This window comes from Somniosus microcephalus, chromosome 8, assembly GCF_052327205.1.
Source record: "Somniosus microcephalus isolate GS21.2 chromosome 8, FLI_Smic_1.0, whole genome shotgun sequence".
Lineage (NCBI taxonomy): Eukaryota > Metazoa > Chordata > Chondrichthyes > Squaliformes > Somniosidae > Somniosus > Somniosus microcephalus.
The window spans coordinates 137,356,650-137,376,749 of record NC_140994.1 but is presented as its reverse complement, the minus strand read 5'-3'; the positions used below and the strand labels follow the sequence as shown (position 1 = coordinate 137,376,749).

The window sequence follows — 20,100 nt, the reverse complement described above, 5'->3', positions numbered from 1 at the left end:
TCAGGCTTCTTTGATTATGCTCTAAATAGCAAGCAGCAAAAATCTTTGACAATGCAAACGCTGACTGATTGGATTTCTTTTGTGGATGCATAAATGCCATTCAGGGGAGTTAAGATCTATTTAAAAGTCCAATTGCATGCCCTGTCTTTGGAAGTTAGTGGATGGGATTATTGTAAAACAATCCATCATTCCCAAACAGCCATTTGATAAATACCATGGGGGAGACTTTCAACTGCCGGTTGCCTGTTTCTTGCCTGAGAAACGATGACCAGCAGTTGAAAATCTGGTGGAAACCTTGTGCATCCATTTTCCCGCCTGAATCAACTTTTAGGCAAGCCTTTAAATGGGTGCCCAGCATTCCCACCTAAAACAGGCGGGAGTCTGTTTAAATATGCAAATTGGGTCCTACATCTATTGTAGGACCCTGATGGCGAGTTTCAGGAGAAATGAGCGAAGCTTGCACGGTGTATGGCTGTCGCAGTTTTTCCAGGCGTCGAGAGGCCTATCTTTAAAGGGATCGCTACAGGCCTCTCCCAAAAGGTAAGTATTTGTTTTTTTTTTTTAAAAGGTCTTTGTGGGGCCAAGAGGAGTAGGAGTTCCTGGCATCAGCTCCTCCCTTGACAGGCCTTACCTGCCAGCCGGCTACGTGCAATTAGGTTTCTCTCTCCACAGATGCTGCCTGGCCTGCTGAGTTTTTCCAGCGTTTTCTGTTGTTATTACGTGCAATTAGGTGGCTGGTTTTCCTCCCCACCAGACTGGTGAGCAGCAGCTAGGGGGCATGGCAGTTCCCCAAGAAAATGTTAATGAGGGGCGCACCTGGAAGTGGTGTGGACCTCCCGACTGACGTGTTGGGCAGGCTCCACAGCACACCGCTGATATCGCGCCCAACCCGAAGCCTCCTGCTGTGTGTGCATGGTGTAACCAAGTTATGCAACGCGGAGTGATAATACCTGATTTGACCTTAAGTTCCGGAAGATCAGAAGCATCAAGCAATAACTCTGGACTTTATACACCTTTAGTTCCATTTTGCACAGCTTTAAATTTGTTCCTGTTGCAAATTCACTACTCTTTGCAGCAAATTCTTCAAGTAAATATTGCCAAATTATTTGTTGTAATCTTAGCTTGGAGTTAAAGGCACCTGCCTCTTAAAAGCACATTTGATGTGAGCTGCAGATTTGAGCTAGTGCCAACAGTGAATAAAAATGTAGCTGTAACGACTAAAACCATCGTACCTGTACCTCTCCCTCTCCGCTACTCCAGTCCTGTCCCCACCGAGGCATGGCAGCCACATGGCACGGCAGGGCGTGTGCAGTGAGCGGATGGGGGAACTACAGCTGATTTTCAACTTCAAACACAGACAACAACAGCAACTTGCATTTATATAGTGCCTTAAACGTAGTGAAACATCCCAAGGCACTTCACAGGAGCGTTATCAAAGAAAATTTGACACCGAGCCACATGAGATACTAGGACAGGTGACCAAAAGTTTGGTGAAAGAGGATAATGGAGACAGATTTCAATCGATGAATGTCCACTTAAAATATGGATGGTTGGCAAGTCTTGTTATTGCAAACTTTATATCAATAAAGAAATTCATATTGTACAGAGTTGAGCTGATTTTGACCGGATTGGTGGTTGGGTCACTACAATTGGCCTCAGTACCCTGAGTTAGGAAGATGAAAATAAATAAGCCAGGGCTCTTGCTCCTAATTGCTATATAGTGAGCACTGCTAGAACGTGCTTATGTGTGGATGTCAGGACAGGACAGAATCGGGCTTACCGGTGATGCCCCCCTTGAGCAAACAGCCTTCTGACGCTCATATGCAATTCTTACTTGGGTGAGGAACCCCAGCAAAAAGTAAACACCTTCAGGAGACGAAGTGGAGGTGGAGGTGGCTGTAGGCAAAATAGGCAACACATTTTTAAAAAACAATGTGAAAGAGAAACTGGAGTTCTTTGTTGCTTTTTTTTGTAAAGTAAGAAGAGTTCTGAAAAATACTTGGGGGGAAAAATTCGGTTGATTTGCGCCTGGGCGCGGCGCCACTAACGCCTCCCGCGAAATTCAGCGGGGGGTTAGCGGCGGCAGTAACCATTAGCGCACCGTGGCACTGCGCCGCCGGCCATGACATCATCGCCGTGTGCAGCATCCCGCTCACACCCCAGCTGCAATCTTCGGTAGCACCCCCTGACTTACTGCCAAACGCTGTGTCCAACAGGGTCAGGGGGGCCTACCTGTGGCCGGGGAGCCGCAAATTAAAGGGAAGGTGCCGGGCGGCCATTTTTGTTGCTGGCCGCCTGCCAGCACCTGCCCGCTTTGCCTTCTGTGCAGCCCCCCCACGGGGTGCCGGCTATGCTCCGTGAGCCCGGCACTTCTCTTGAGTGCCGGGCTCTTTTGCCAGCACTCCGATCCCTGGTGGCCCAGCTGGGCCCCGGGTCACGCTGCGCTAGGCCCCTCCCCTTTAATAAGGGGAGGAAGGCCTGCGACACGTGGTGCCACAAGATTCACTCGCAGCGCCCCAGGAGGGAGGCAGGGCGCTTCCAGTAGCACGACGCCTCCCTCTTGGGGCGGCACTGCTGAATTTCGGGTGCAGGGGTGCTAAATTTTTCGGGGCGCTAAAAGTAGCGCCCCGGCGAAGTTAGCGCCTCAAAGGGGGCGCGACCCAATTTTTCCCCTTTGCTCTTTAAAGGCTGCAAAGCAGGCAATCCAGCATGAAGCGTAGTGGGCAGGCTGACAGATCGAGCAGGATAAACCAGTGTTTAGAAAGATGTGCGAGAAATACAATAGAGCACAGTCACGGGGGAATGCACAGAAGTTTGGATTGTCCTGTACCTGTCTGAAGCAGCCGGCTTTCTGAATTGATTATTTAAAAAGAAAATTATTTTCTTTGACGCTCATCCCCATGTAACAAAGTCGTTTCATTTTTCAACCTTTGCAGTAAGGTAGCTGCAAAAATGCAAATTATATTTTATATAAATGTACATCGGTTATGCTTGCAACATAAATAAGTGAGAAGAAAGGAAAATACCATTTAGATGAATGAGAGGGCCTGCAGAGGTAAGTAATAGCAGTTTTTACAAAGGAAATGCGTCTGTTTATAGGTTGGCATGACAACAGCCACTTGACTTCAGTCATTATCATCACCCCCTCCCCTCACCCCCCCCAACCGCATCCAGTAAACAACGTCTGACTGTAGAACAGAAAGGTTGAGCATTTTGAATGGAGCATTCAACACTCAGAACACAAGGGAAAGTGAAAAAGAAAAACATGTGTCGTTATCAGAGGATTTCTGTGTCAGATATTTCCTATCGGATGCAAAAGGAACAAATTTCAGCTGTCTCTCGAGTAATAAGAGTGAGGGGAATTGCTTATTCTACACGGTGCAGCCTGAAGAGAAAGATCTGATCTGTTGCTCTGTACGTCCTCTAATACTCAGCACTGTGGTTTGGTAACGCCTACTTACTTATTATGTTGTGGGAGATGCAATTAAAAGCAAGTATGTAACTCATTAATTAAAAAATATTCTTCAGATAGCACAGGGTTAGAGTTCGCCTGCACCACGCGACTGGCTGGAATATTTTGTGTATGTGTGTAATCACAGGTCTGCACTTCAGTTTGTTAACTTTTCCTTACCTCGTCTTCTCATCCTTCTGCAGGCGGGTTCACTCCAACAGCCTGATATGCAACTGCCACTTGGCCTGGCTTTCTGACTGGCTGCGCCAGCGACGTCCCATCGGCCAGTACGCCCAGTGCACGGGTCCTGTTCACCTGAGGGGCCTCTATATCGCCGATGTTCCGAAGAAGGAATTTGCCTGCAGTGGTAAGAAATCTTATCACCAGCGTTAAGAAGCTTCCCTTTTTTTTTTAACTGATTTAATATTTTTTTTACTATTGAACATCGTTCATTCCCACTGTGGGTTACAGAGAATTACCTAATTCAGACTTTCATTTTAATCAATACATTTTAGCCCAAAGCAGCAATAGCTGCTTTGAAATTGTCCCGGGAATTGGAGGATTTATTTACGAATTTCTGTACCTGTGGAAAATTTTCAGGGTTACAGTTGTTAAACTTTTGTGCTTTTCAAGTTCCGGGGCATTTGTGCTGGGAAATGGAGCATTTTCCTATTTCGGGAACCCAATGTCAGCACCATAAAGACACAAAATAAAGCTCGCTCTGCTCTGCCCTAACAATGTGCCTTACTCCCTCACCGAAGGAGAGCACCCCCGACTGACCCAGCATCAGCCTGCCTGGTGCCAAATAAGGAGTAGTTTTGTGGCCTTGGAATCTGGTGGGAACTGGGCTGAGGCTCCCCAAATTCAACTTAGAGGACTCTTAAGGCCAGCAGAGGGTGGCATTTTGTCAGTCTGGGCTACATTCAAACCCAGGTTCAAGCCATCGAAGTTAAATGCCAGTGTATAAACCTACTGCACCATTATGTCCCCAAAGAGAATTATTGCAGTTGTTCTCTTCAGGGACTGAGCCATCTCAACACCTCTGGAGTCTGGATTTGAATCCAGCTCCATGTTAGTGTCTGCTCTCTGCTCGCTGTAGTTGCCTTATGTGAAATGAGTTTGAGCAGCCTCAATCTAGTTCTTAATTCACGTGGGTCACAGCACAAAACCAGCCATAAAGTCCCCCTCCAAGTCATGCACCATCCCGACTTAGACATATTTTGCCATTTCTTCATGGTCGCTGGGTCAAAATCCTGGAACTTCCTACCTAACAGCACTGTAGAATTACCTACAAGACATAGACTGCAGCAGTTCAGGAAGGCAGCTCACCATCACCACCTTCTTAAGGGCAACTAGGGATGGGCAATAAATGCTGGCCTTGCTAGTGACGCCCACATCCTAAGAATTTTTTTTTTTAATTCAGCACAATTGGCCAGTAAATTATTAATGTGCCACAAAGAGGTCATAAGGATGGCTAGAAGGGCAAATGGGAGGATTCACAGTGGTGAGGTAGGAGGTATTGAGCAGAGTTTGGGGTTACGACATGCTCATACCTGCGTGCACAAGGTGGGAATAAGTCCATTACCCTTTCACAAACATCCCTCATGTTGATGAGCACACCTGTTCATCAGTACTGGAAAAAAACTGCAGGAATGTCTAATGCATTGATATGGTTTATGGGGGGTGTCTGAGGAACCTTTAGGGTTACTCTCTTTGCTGTTGGTTTGTATAGCAAACTGTAAGATTTACCATGAAGCTGTTGATTTCAACAGGAACCTGTAACGTCTCATTTTGAGCCATTGCAGGATTGTTCAAATTGGCCACATGTAGTTCCCATTCTGCTCTTGAAGCCCAGACAGCTCAGTTCTACTTGTGCTCATATTTCTTATTCACTGATTTGATATTTGAATTTTGTGGGCTTGAACATTTCGATAGATCTGTTTTTAGGGCTGTTGCATTATTGGTGGATAAATTCTAAATCAGAACACCAAGATCTGTTCATGTCAGCAACTTGAGAGTTGTTTTCTTTGTTTCTGGGATGTAGGCGACACACTGGCAAGGCAATATTTATTGTCCATCCCCGGTTGACCTGAGGGCATTAAGAGTCATCCATGGAGTGTGGAACAAGCGATATGTAGACCAGGTCCTGAAGGACTCTGGTGACCCAGTTGGGTTTTTACAACAGTCTAGCAGCTCTCATGGTTAATCTCTGGTGGTAACTGTCGGGTTTCACTGTGATGTTTTGAAGAAGGGTTCGACCCGAAACGTCAACTCAAATTTCTCTCCACGGATGTTGCCTGACCTGCTGAATTTTTCCAGCATTTTCTGTTGTTATTTCGGATTTCCAACATCTGCAGTATTTTGCTGTCGTTCACTGTGATGCTGTTAGTTTGGACTGGTAAATGTTGGGTTTCACTGTGATGCTGTTAGTTTGGACTGGAAACTGAAGGGTTTCATTGTGATGCTTTTGGTTTGGACTGGTAGCTGAAGGGTTTCACTGTGATGCTGTTGGTTTGGACTGGAAGCTGTCGGGTTTCACTGTGATGCTGTTGGTTAGGACTGGTAATTGTAGGGTTTCACTGTGATGCTGTTGGTTTGGACTGGAAGCTGTAGGGTTTCACTGTGATGCTGTTGGTTTGGACTGGAAGCTGTAGGGTTTCACTGTGATGCTGTTGGTTTGGACTGGAAGCTGTAGGGTTTCACTGTGATGCTGTTGGTTTGGACTGGAAGCTGAAGGGTTTCCCAATGACCCTTTTGTTGAAGGGTCATCGACCTGAACCGTTAACTCTGTTTCTCTCTCTCCAGATGCTGGCTGACCTGCTGAGTATTTCCAGCATTTTCTGTTTTTATTCCCTATAATACTGTTGGGTCAGATGTAACGCTCTTGGTTCAAAAGCAGAAAAGTGAAATCATTGGGTTTTGGAGATTAAACTATTTAGTGAAGAGGGAACCACCAGCTGTTGGGAAAATAGGCTGTGCTAATCCCTCCTATTGCAACCATTGTGTAAGATGAACTACAGGGTTTCATGGCCATTGACAGCCATAGAGGAAGTCATGTGAACTCATGTGGCTCTTCCCCCCCCCCCCCCAAACCCCCCTAAAAACGATTGAAGCGGAATGTCATAGTCTAAAATAGCGCCAAAACAAATTTCTGACAATTATGAAAAATAACTCATTAGAAAACATAATTTTTTCAATCTATCACAGGGGCTATATACAGAAATTTCAATGAAGTAGACCTTCTTGTGACAGAAAGAATGTAATTAAATAGGAGCATTGTCTACATATATCCCACGCGGCTTGAAACACATAGTCACAAATAGGAACTGGCGAAACTATAAAAACAATTAATTCACTGGAGCCATGTTTGAGTCGGATATCCGCAGTGTGCTTTTAATTAGGATAAATAATTACAGATTCCCGGGATGAAGTTGGATTTGCCCTGTTTCAATTATTGAGGAAGTAATTGGATTTTTAATTGCTGTCTGTTTTCTGCCCCACTTTCTATTTTTTAAACCCGTGTTTAAGCTGTAAACCTGGCGAGGCCGTTCATTTGTATTCTTTCCATCTGTTTTTGGTCTCCCAGCTGTAAACAAGATAAAGTGTAGCTGTAGCATTAAATTATTTACTCGTTTCTGTGGTAACCTGCAGACTGAGGATCACATTTCGCACAGTTTGTGCTGCGCACCAGCTGGTCACAAAGATTCTGGCTTGTGCAATCAGTCAGGGTAGGTTTTAGTGCATCTTCTGGTGGACAATGTGGTTCCATTGTTATCATTGGCGCATCACTCCATTATGTCACAGTGGCAGGACTCGAGTTCCTGGCTTCCATCGGCCCTTTTCATTCTTCGTGAGGGTAACGCTTCCTTTAAAAAAAAATAATAATAATTTCCTCGCCGTTCTTGCAATGAGTCTGACATCAATCGGGTAGGGTGTGAGGCTTGCAGGTAGGCGTGAGCTGCTTACAGTACAGCATCAATACAGCAGAGTTAGTGCCCTTCATAAGGAAGGAAGGAAAACCCTTCGGCTGCCATAAGACAGGCTGGAAGAGGTCTGAGAGCAGGATGGCTGGTTGCTACTCAGTCTGGGAATGGTAACTGGTATGGGATGTACACAGAGGGGAGGAAATAAATAATGGAATTCTTTTTTTCATTTATATTTTCTTTGGGTGAAGTTGTTGCTCAACAGGTTGAGGTAGGTGAGGCCCACCCACCATGATAATAGTGCTAATCTCCTGCACAACAGGTGGAGGCATCCTACATAAATGGTGGGAGGCTCTAATCTTTGTCTAATTACCAGTGTCATCTTTTAGCTGGTCCATATTGTACTGGAATTGTTCAACTGAAGAACAGATGTTTGTAAAAGGATACATAGAAAGGTCAGGGCAATGGAATTGGGGTCAGACATGTAGTGGGAGGTATATACAGGTATCATTGAAAATAGTGGCACAGGCTTCTCCCCTCAGCATCGTTCCCTGAGTGTGGCTGCTGATAATGGAAGGGATCTGCAGCTCTGTATACTGGAAGTGATAACTCTTGCCTACAGTATGCAGAACTGCAGCTCGTTTCCATTAGTGGCAACACTGGGGAAGCAGTGCTGAGGGGAGCGAGGCCTGCTCCTACCCGGTAGCGGCAGTACAGGGTCGGTATGGCCCCGAGGGTAAAGGGCCTGGGGGAAAATGGCCGGCAGGGAAGGGGGGAAGTGGATGGCAATGAAGAGGAGAAGCAGAGGTCAGTGAAGGAGAGAGGGAAAGGAACAGAAGCTTGGAGCGGTGCTTGGGAGGGGGAAGAGGGAAGAAGGTAGGAGTACAAAATGAAAATGACTCAGGTTCTTTACTATGAATTGCAGTAGCCTGCGACTGCATATGGCCACAAATTGGAAATGTCCCAATCTAATCTAGGGGTCACTGTTTGCTGGTGAATTATATCTAATGACTTTCTTTTTTACTTCCTTTATTCTCCAGCTACCCAATATCTCTGACACAAGGATTTTCCCTAGACAGTACAACAGTAAATAGGCCATGGCTGGCTTGCATTAAATAAAATTCATGGAGCATCAAGGGTAATGAGACTATGGATGATCCATTGTCAAGGGACCTGATTCTAATCAGTCCTCAGCTGCCTTAAATTGACATATCCCAGTGAAAATGCAAAAGATACAGTAATGGGACTATGAGTGAATCTGCAGTCTTCGGGCCTGATTATAATCAGTCCTCAGCTGCCTCAGTTAGCATATTCTATATGAAACAACACAAAAACACAACTAGGCAAACCTTGGAATCCGACCATGTCAATGAGTTGCAAGATTTCTGCTTTTTAACTTATCTCCCTACCTCACCGCTAAGTTCAAAAACTTTGCAGTTCAACGCGATTACAGTTTGTTCAACTTGTATATGTAAAAAGCAAGAAGTGGGTAGGTTAAGTACTGGTGTAATTGATACACTGGTCTAATTGACATAGTGTTATGTGGCGATGCTCGCAATTGTAATAAATTGCTGCTGCCTCCCCACATTAACGCAGTTCAGATCCAATAAGAGTTGTATAGAGGAATCTAAGGAATGCGTTCCTCCCATCACCACTCTGTGATACCGATCTTCCATTTCTGTCCCCTTTTTTCATTTTTTTTCTTCAAACAATGACACTACATCACAAATGTGGCATTTCATGAAGAATATGAACACAAGAAAGAAGAAAGACTTGCATTTATATAGCGCCTTTCACGACCTCAGGATGTCCCAAAGCACTTTACATGAACTACTTCTGAAGTGTGGCCATTGTTGTAATGTAGGACACGTGGCAGCCAATTTACGCACAGCAAGCTCCCACAAACAGCAATGTGATAATGACCAGATAATCAGTTTTATTTTAGTAGTGTCAATTGAGGGATAAATATTGGCCAGGACACCAGGGATAACTCCCCTGCTCTTCTCCAAAATAGTGCCGTGGGATCTTTTACGTCCACCTGAGAGAGCAGATGGGCTCTCGGTTTAAGGTCTCATCCAAAATACGGCACCTCCGATAGTGCAGCACTCCCTCGTTCCTATTAGATGTCAGCCTTGATTCAATGGTAGCATCTTGGTTTGGAGCCAGAAGATTGTGGATTCACGCCCCACTCGAGAGACATGAGTGCATAATCTAGGCTGACAATTCAGTGCAGTACTGAGGGAGTGCTGCCTGTTAGAGGAAACATTAAACTGAGGCCCTCTCGGGTAGATGTAAAAAAATCCCATGTCACTATTTAGAAAAGAGTTCTCTTGTTGTTCTGGCCAATATTTATTCCTCAACCAACACCACGAAAACAGATTATTTATCTCATTGCTGTTTGTTGGACCCTGTGCAAATTGGCTGCCATAGTTGCCTATATTACAACAGTAACTAATTTCGGTGCAAGATCAGTGAAACTCATGCCGTTTCTCCAGAGTTTTCACCGACCCGTCCCCAGAAGTTACAGCGGGACATCAGGAGAACCCCTGGGGAAATTCTATCGCAGGTGTTTAGTGTAGATGAAGAATCAGTCGGGGGATTGGGTGGGGGGCAGGAACAGGTTGAGGATAAGGAGCCAAGAGATGAATGTTTTGATTTACACATAAATTGGTAAATGCTTATGGACTCGCCAAAGCTCATGAGCAAACCGCCCATGGTTAGTTGTTGAGTGAACCCTGAAGTAATTTGTAGGCACCACCTAAATTTATGCTAAAGGTCCAAAATAATAACCTTAGTTCATGATTTTATCTTGTTCATTGCCACCATATTTAACCAAACTGAAAAATATATATTGGATGAATCTGGTGATAAATTTCATTGGTTTTTTGATGGGTTGTTGGGTGTGATTTCTTGTACTAATGGACAATCACACTTTGGAGTATAAAAGAAATCAGGCACACCATCAAGTACCATTCCACGTTTGCTGAGAATTAAGTGGAAACACTGTCCAAACCGAACACAGAACACAAGGTTTTCTTACCTGTCCCATGCTAAAGAAAACCGTATGGAGGCAAGAAGCAAAAAGGATGGAAAGAAATAGGGAAAAGTCAAGGGGATAAAAAGGATAATCCATCAGTTACTTTATGGAGTTTTGCTAATCCCACAAGAATAATCCCAAAAGCCCAATGGAACAGCTGTTGGTGATAGATTGATATGTGCTGGAAAGGACAAGTCATAGTCAAGCATTTCTGCAGGGAGTCATGTCTTCGGTTAATGAAATGTCAACAAAACTCCAGAGAATTATAAGCCGTGCGTTTGTAAATGTTGTAGCCACTGTGACAGATGGAGCAGGAAAGCTGGTGCTTGTTTCCTTCAATCCCTCTCCATTCAGTGACGTGCAAATAAAACAAAGACACGCAGAATGAACGTGCTTGTAGAGATGGAGAGCTCAGAGTGCAGTTGAGAAGTGTAGTATTGCTAACTTATGCAGTTAGCAGTTAATGTGCTCCATTCCTTTAAAATTGCAGTCTCAACTTTTCCAAATGTTCCTATTAGGATTGGACCTAGTTCTTAGTTAGGTTGTTAAGGGATGGTCTCACATAGAATGCAACTGATTTTGTCCATCTTTGTTCGCAATGAGGAAACCTTCTGTCAAGTGTACACTGGTGTCTCCAGTTCTGGGGCTGATAGGATCTCATTGGGGATGGGGGAAGAGAGGAAGGGAAACATTCATTTTAAGATACCATTTTTCCCAGCCTCAAAGAAGAAACCACACCTGTAATTTTCCTTTTCAAAAACAGCTGTAAAGAAATGTAATTAAATTTAACTTTCTTTCATTTTATTTGTCTTTCTGATCATTTTGTTTTGATTGGTTTTGTTTAACAACTTACAATTATATCGTGCGTTTAATGTACAAAATGCCCCAAAGCAACTTTACGAGCGAGGATTGTAAATGTTAAGCCAAGGGAGAGAGTGAAGGAGGCACAACTGAAAACTTGGATGAAAAGATGTGTTTTGAGAGAATTTTTAAATGAAGAGAGAGACACAGGTGTCTAGGGAGGGGATTCCAGACAACACGGTCCAAGTGGCTGAATGCTCTGTCACCTTTTGGTTGCATGTTTCATGGGGTGGGGAAGGGGAGTGTGGCGGGGGAGGGGGATGCACAGGAGACCAACGTTCGAAGATTGAAAGGTGTGGGAGGGAGATTGCACAGGAAAGGTAGAGTGAGGCCATAGACATTGGCTTTATAGGCATCTGTTTCAGAAGGCGATCTGTTCATTTTCAAATTCTAACATTTTTAATATTGTATCTTTTTACCTGATTGTTTACGTAGACCTAGGCCATGGGATTTTTAAAACGGAGCCATGGTTGTTGCTGTGCCTGTTGAGAATTCTCTTGTCATAAGAACCTGAGTGTACTCTACATATGCCTGTCTGAAATGTATTTAGAAATTCAAGGAGGACATCTCGGCTTTGTTTGTATTGATTGCTTATAGACAGCTCTCTGTTAGCAAAAAATGAGTTTGGTTGTTTCCTCAAACAGTGTATGTAAGTTTGTCTGTGAGGAAAGCTGGTAATTAATCAGATAATCAGGGGCTCCGTTGGCAAACATGTCACACTGGCACAATAGGAGGTCTCTTGAGCTTGGAGTGGAGGCATACTATTGTGGTGAAGAAAGAAGAAGCTTCACTCTGCATTAACTTGTACCATCGTTGATCCGAGAGTGCTTTTTTGGGCAATTTATCCTGCATTTAGTTTATCCTCTGATCTGGGAGTGCTTCATGGGGCAGAGCAGAAGGAACTCGTTTTTGGCCGGAATCTTCACCCATTGAAAACGCAGAGCAGAAATTCACTCGCCTGCTGTGAATGATTTTCTGCTGATTAATTTTAAATGGTCAGATAAAAGTGGGCAGTCTGCATCTGAATTTCCGATGCGCGTTTTTATAGAATTACACAGAATTTTACAGCACAGACACAGGCAATTCGTCCCAAGTGGTCCATGCCCAACTGGTTTATGCTCCACACGAGCTTCTTTCCACCTTAGTTCATCTCACCCTATCAGCATAACCATCTATTCCTTTCTCTCTCATTACATAGAATATGCAGCACAGAAACAGGCCATTCGGCCCAACCAGTCCATGCCGACGTTTATGCTCCACACAAGCCTCCTCCCATCCTTTCTCATCTAACTCTACCAGCATAACCCTCTATTCCCTTCTCCCTCATATGCTTATCTAGCTTCCCCTTCAATGTATCTATACTATTTGCCTCAACTACTCCCTGTGGTAACGAGTTCCACATTCTCACCACTCTCTGGGTAAAGAGTTTCTTCTGAATTCCCTATTTGATTTCTTGGTGACGATCTTTTGATGGCCTTTAGTTTTGCTCTTCCCCACAAGTGGAAACATCTCATGTACTTATCTAGCTTTCCCTTAAATGCATTTCGGCAAGCAAGGGCTCTTACACTGAGTGCAAAGCTAGAAAACTGTAATGAAGCCAGTTTGTGCAAGAGTGTGTTAAATGGTTTGCTTCACTCGTGTAGTCCTCACAATGAGTTACTAAGGTAGTGGGGTGGGAGGAATGTAGACGGTTCGACTGAGTCAGCAACTAACCTCACAAACACCAATAAAAGAGATGCTTCCTGCAGTTGTCAGGATTTTATAGGGAAGCTTCATTGTCAATAAAAAAATCTAGTCTGCAGAGATTAATTTTGTTTCAGATGGAGGCAGACAGCCTGTAGAAAGTGTGAAAAGTCAAACACTATCCAACACACATCACAGTTTGAGTAATGGTTTCGTGCCAAAACACCACCGCCAAAAAGAGCCAGAGACAAGATTTCTGTTGGAGTCTCTGTGCTTGGAGCTAAACGACCGAGAGAACCAAATGACCATTTAGCGTCACGCGGGGCCTAAGCCGGCAGTGGTGGGAGTTGTTTCTGATTTGCTGTTTGAACTAGTTGGCACCCAATGTGTATTTGAATGTGACATCATTCGGTGCTGCCGAAGGAGCAATTAAATAGCTGCAGGTTTTCACCTTCCCCTGTCCCCCTGGACGGATTTCATTGCAACAGATCTGAAAACTTTGAGCCCGCCATGTTGGTTGCTGGGAAAAGCTCTGATTGTTGTGTTATAAATATTGCCAAGGTTTGTAAAAATAATTTACAAGTTTAGAGGGCGATGTAATCAGCTCCAGGGTGAAGTTTAATTTTCTTTCAAACCATTGTATGTTAAAAAAAATTAGCCCTTACATTGCCAAGTATGGAATGCACACATCACTATGTTGACAGGGCTCAGATGCTTATCCCTCCCTACAATGAAATTGTACAGTTCCTCAGGATGCTGGGGACCGGCTTCTCCTCACTAGAGCAGCAGGCCGATATCAAAGCACCACTGCTTTCATTGCAGTGGCTCCTTCCAGCCACAAACAGCAGATGTCACAGAATGGAAATCTTTAGGTTAATAAAGATACAATGCACCATGGAAAATGGCAGCCTTCAGGTGCAGATACCCAATACCTTTTTAAAAAAAAAAAAAAAAAAATAGGGGCAGGTATATATATAAACCAAAAATGATACAAATTGAGCAATTATGTCTATTCACAAATAAACACAAATTGGCTTAATTACAGTCAGGTTGAAATTTGGTTGGCCATTCCTGGCTAAAACATGCTGCAAGAATCTTTACCTCGGCACTGTAAATACATGGGACACTAGCTTTGTGTTGCTTGTAAGCATCTCACGCAGGAACTGTTTCCTTTAGAAAAGAATCTCAGTTAACAGAGGAGAGCACTTCTCAGTTGCTCCATCAGTGTTGTATGTGACTGTTTTGTTGTTCTGAGTAAGTGTGCTCTTGTGTCCTCCCAGGTCCTCAGTCCTCAGAGCTTCAGTCTTGCAGTGCCCATGCTACATCATGCCCGCCAGCGTGTGTGTGCAGCAACAACATTGTGGATTGTCGCGGGAAAGGGCTGACTGAAATCCCAGTCAACCTTCCAGAAAACATCGTGGAAATGTGAGTGATACACTTTCCCAACCCAGATTTTGAAGGGCAGGAGGGGCGGGAAGGGTGACATCAAAAATATCAGCTTCTAAGTTAGTTCCAGAACTGCCAAAGCCGTCACTTAACAGCAAATCATATTGGCCAATAATTGTGGGCAATCTACACTTGATAGGATCAAGTGCAGCATTCCAATAAAGGAAAGCCCGAAGAGGTGAGCTGGCTAGGTGTCTACTGACAGATGCATTGTCACGGCCTGGTGGTGACTGCTTCCTCCAAATACAGGATCAACAGCCACTAGATTCTGTGGAGGAGCCTATGGTTTGAGCACAATGGACCTGCATGAATCTTGGCCACAAAAAAACCTTCAAACAAATCTGAATTGGGCTAACCTTCAATTTGGCTGTAAGTTTAATGGGTTTGGCTTGTTCTGAAACAAACGTAGCCCATTGTTTAAATCAAGGCCGAGGTTTGCTCTTCCCCACCAAACATCAGTTTTAGTGACTAAATATGGATGTATGTGGTCCTGAGTGCAAAATGGAAAAGCAAACACTGTCGACGTTGTATAAACAAAGATCTACCACCCACTAAAGCTTCACAATATTAAAGAAACTGGGTGAGTTCAAAACAAGAGGCCTCCAAACCACAGCCAAGGTTGTCACAGTTTAAATATTTTAGGGAACCACATCATGAAGCTCTTAAATTGCAAATATAGTCAGTCCCCATTAAATATTGCGGCCAGATTTGCCCGGACCTCCTGTTCACGCATAGTTGCATCCGGCGATGTGGTGGGATTGCAGGCGGAGCCTCAACAGTTCCAGATGGCATTCCTGACCACCGCCCACTGCGCTGCAAAATTAAAAAAACAAACAAACCCATCACAAAAACAACAACAACTTGCATTTATATAGCGCATTTAACGTAGTAAAATATCACAAGGCACGTCACAGGAGCGTTATCAAACAAAATTTGACCCCAAGCCACATAAGGAGATATTAGGACAGATGACCAAAAGCTTGGTCAAAGAGGTAGGCTTTGAGGAGCATCTTAAAAGAGGAGAGGCAGGTAGAGGGAATTCCAGAACTTAGGGTCTAGACAGCTGAAGGCACGGCCACCAATGGTGGAGCGATGAAAATTGGGGATGTGCAAAAGGCCAGAATTGGAAGAACGCAAAGATCTGAGGGTTGTAGGACTGGAGGAGGTTATAGAGATAGGAAAGGGCGAGACCATGGAGGGATTTGAAAATAAGGATGAGAATTTTAAAATGGAGGCGTTGCTAGACCGGAAACCAATGTAGGTCAGCGAGCACAGTGTGGTGGGCGAAAGGGACTTAGTGTGAGGGAGGTTACGGGTAGCAGAGTTTTTGATGAGTTTTTGCAGAACACTGTATATTTACAAAAACTTCCTTTGCTGACTATGACAACACTGTACATGATAACAGTGCCCAATGTGACCCAGGATTTAGACATGCAAACTGCTCATGGCTCCCTACAGGCTGAAGGAGAAAAATCAGAAACAACAGGTACATTGCCCAGTTGAACCAGAGTTGAGGGACCGTCTCGTCCCCCCTCCTCCACAATCATTTTGCCCAGTCATATATGTGTATATACACAAGTTAAATAGCTTGGGTCATGTTGAGTCTAAAATTTTGGGCGTTCAGAACTAGCGTAAATTAAGGAAATTCGCATGAGCTTTATTTTTGTAATGGGGCGGGGCCATGTTAATTAGCAACAGAGGGTTTTGACGGAGCATTTGCAGAATTGGCGTAAAAGATTAAGGAAGCTCTGCCACAGGGTAAAAACAGGCGCAAGTCAAGCGTCCGAATTTCCTCACTCTTTTGGCGCTGACAATTGACATTACTCCTCCGAAGATTTCTGCCCTTAAGTAAATAGGAGTGGGGTAGGGTGTGTCTACAAGGAGAGAGTGTGCACATTATGCCAGCTAAATAAAAACTCTGTGTAGATTTCTCACCTGCTTGGTTGGGAGGCTCTTAAACATTTGGTTGGGTTTTCATCCTTGTGAGGTACCCCGCTGACCAACGAAAAAAAGTGTCAACCTAGTTAGTGAGTGCCTGGGCTATTCGACAATGAGATCATCACAACCAAGCCCACACTTGTCCTGATTAGGCAACCACATACTTTCCAGCAGAGGTCGGTGCTCAGGAGCAGAAAACCTAAGCCAGAAACAACAAGGTTATAACAACTTTACAGTTAACCCAGCCCAGTCTTGGAATCTTCTTGGCCCGTAGGTCTCAGTGCCATAGCACATGGCACTTTTACCCATTCATCCATCAACATGTATTCAGGGTAGTTGATACATTTATGGGAAGTGCTGAACCTGAGATCCTTTGGTAGATGATTTTCCTGCTCCATTAACTAGGGGTCCATCTTTTCAAAATGAAAATGTTGTTACTAATTATTTTTTCTCTTCAATACACAAAACGTCCTCACTTGTGCAGGAACATGGCACTACACATTGTGGAATAAAGTGAAAACTGGATTTTGTTACAGTGCAATCCCTTGCAAGCCGTAGTCACAGCCTGTCTGGGTTTGGTTGTCTGTGAATGCATGCCCTTGCTGTGCAATTCTTTTGCAGCAATTGTGGTTGTGCTAATTTTCAGAGGCATCTCCAGCAAAAGCCTGCTCATTGCCAGGCTCTGTGATTAGGCTCGAGGTTTACTCCGCCACACCCTTGGTGCAGACAAGATTCATTTAGAAGAACATAAGAAACAGGAGCGGGAGTAAGCCAATCGGTCTGCTCCGCCATTCAATAAGATCATGGCTGATCCAATCTTGGCCTCAACACCACTTTCCCGCTCTCTCCCCATACCCCTGGACTCCCTTGTAGTTCAAATGTCTGTCAATCTCCGCCTTGAATATATTCAATGACTCCGCCTCCACAGCTCTCTGGGGTAGAGAATTCCAAAGATTCACGACCCTCTGAGAGAAGAAATTTCTCCTCATCTCCGTCTTAAATGGGAGACCCCTTATTCTGAAACTATGCCCCATAGTTCTAGATACCCCCACTAGGGGAAACATCCTCTCAGCATCCACCCTGTCAATCCCCCTCAGAATCTGAACTAAAGAAATTTGAGTAAAATTCCAGCAGAACAGCAAGACTTCTGAATTAAACCGCATCTGAACTGCAGTGACTTTTTCTGTAAATGCAGCATCAAATTAGCGTTAGCTATAATGAAGCCATTGGAAAATAACGTAGCTTGTAATTGGTGTGAGGAAGCCTGAGAGACTTGCATATGAACAACCTGGCTGTCTTTAGATACAGCCTCCTGTTAAAAATAAGTGTCTAAAACCTGGTTTTTGGTGCAGACCAGTCATTCTGAAAGCAGACTCTGATCCAAGCTTTGAATTCCCCCGGTTGGTTAGACTCTCTGAGCTATCAGCATAGCTCAACTAGTCATCTTTGACCACCCGAAAGATGTTTATCCATTTCTCTTGTATAACCACGTCTGTTTATTGCGTTTGGATTGTAGTGTGCAGATGCTCAGTTCTCTAAATTTAAGGGAAGATCTAGCAAATGTTATGCTGTTTGGACTTTCCCTCCTGCACCCATATTGTTCCTGTCCCTGGCATTGTGCGCAGTCTTGTCACTTGGTCGTATGTGAGTAGAGAATGGTGTTAAGTGTAGTGTGATAAAAGGAAAGGAAGAGGTGAGTGTGTTTGGAATGAGCAAGAGAGATGTTTTAACAATACGCTCCTGGCTGGCCTCCCACCTTGCACCCTCCGTCATCCTGAGTTCATTCAAAGCTCTGCTACCCGTATCCTAACTGAGCATCAAGTCTTGTGCACCCATCACCCCTGTGCTCGCTTACTTACATTGCCTCCCAATCCGGCAACACCTCGATTTTAAAATTCTCGTCCTTGTTTTCAAATCCTTCCATGGCCTCGCCCCTCCCCATCTCTATAACCTCCTCTAGCCCAACAACCCTCCGCGATCTCTCAGTCCCCTCCCACACTGCACTCATATTGGACAAGTCTAATGCCTACCCAATCCAACTGGTCCACTGATCCGAAAGCGTTGATCGAGAAATCTGATTTCCCTAAAGATTTGTTGCACTGGTGGGTTCTAGAGTTAACCTAGAGTCCCTGAGCTGGGGATGAGGAAAAATCCAACAGGGTTCCTGCTCCGAGTCACTATCCAGTGACTTCTATTGGAAAAACACACATGTGCCGAGATTAAAATTGGGGTTGCCTGTGATACACCGATGGAGTAGACAGTCTACACTCGCTGTTTAGGCGCACACATGAGGAGTGGCCATTTGGACGAAGTACCAGAGTGTTGCTGGAACCCATAAAATTGTAGCCCAGTGTAAAGCAGTATCTCCAGCAGAAGAGCAGGAAAAAGTAGAGGAAAAAACAAGTGTAATTGTTTCAGAAAGATTATTGCTGTGCCCCAAGTTGGAAGTTGTCCTTCTTCCCTTCACCTTAGATTTATTAACAGGAAGTAATGCACATCTAATTTATGGTAGACTGTTTGTGCTTGTGCTGTCTAATGCCAGGTTTATAAAACAAAGTCAATCTCCGATATCTCTCTGCTGTCAGTGGTATATGTTTTCTTAGTGGGGAAGCAAAGGAATCAATTCTAAATGGATTTACACTGGGTGAGGGACTTGTGGAAGCATTCTCTCAATCTGAAGCTGGGTGCAGCCTTGGCATGACTCCATTTGCTTGTCTTCTACTATCCACTCCACCCCCAGTTTCAGTAATTGAATTACACTATCTGTCAGGAATGGTTCAAGACAGCATTGATTGAATGAGACAGAAAAAACACACCGGCAGGATAAAGGAAGCACTTTTATTAGAGATGTGGAGAAAAGTCTGTGCCGTTTAATCTCAAACTGATGTTGAGTGAACAGTTCAAAAAGAAAGGAGACTGAAAGGTTGTATTTTAATTTCTATTGATTGGTTCAGTGTAGGTCTTGCATTAACCGAGAATTATTAAACAATCAAGATTTAAAGTACTTTGTTCATTTTGTTTAGCCTCCCTTAGCAGTTTTATATAAGAAATGTAATTGCACTGATCTTGAATTCATTTCTGAAATAGCGTAATATCTTTAAATCATTAACATTCCTTCAAATATTGAAGATAGTCAGTGGTTATTGTAAACATGTGTTACCTACAGTAACATTCCTGTACAGGATAAACTTGGAGGGCAGGAGGGACATGTGCAGCATCAACATGTGGTACCAAGGCAGCAGCAGGATGTTGATCCAATCTCCCCTCTCCATTCAGTTCCCGAGCAAAGAAGTGACATTGAACGGCTGTGTGTCTTCCATTACGGGATGGATGAAGGAAGCTGCCACGCTGTTCCCTCATCCTGCCCTAGTTGCCAGCCAGAGGGCGAATAGACTGAGGTCTGGGAGCAGCCTGTCCTTCGTCTGGTTAGCAGAGATGGAAATGAGAAGGGGAGTAAGCGTGTATTGGAAAGGGAATGAGAGTGTGCAAGTGTCATGCTTTGAGAGTAAAGGGACAATTTTAACCCTGCCCATCCAGCATAAAATCAGTTAAAATCTCCCATGGGACACACCTGCTGGTATCCTGCACCGGTCTCGCAGGCTAGGATTTTAACCTGCTCTTCTGAGCAAGCGAGGAGGACACCCGCCAGAAACGGCAGGGTCCTTTCTTTAAATATGCAGATCGGGCTCCAATGACATCATCGGGGCCCAACTTCTATTCATGGGCCTAAGCAGTTGTAAAGAAAGAAAGAACTTGCATTT

At 44.3% G+C, this 20,100-nt stretch overlaps 1 protein-coding gene across 1 annotated transcript in view; it reads left to right on the top strand.

The window, feature by feature from the left end:
• The window catches only part of LOC147113814 (slit homolog 3 protein-like), a 714,603-nt gene that overhangs the window by 476,986 nt on the left and 217,517 nt on the right, over nt 1-20,100 (top strand). Inside the window, exons 8-9 of the mRNA XM_085995157.1 lie at nt 3,655-3,818; nt 14,236-14,380. Coding sequence (XP_085851283.1) covers nt 3,655-3,818; nt 14,236-14,380 — 309 coding nt within the window. The remainder of the gene's footprint in view (nt 1-3,654; nt 3,819-14,235; nt 14,381-20,100) is intronic.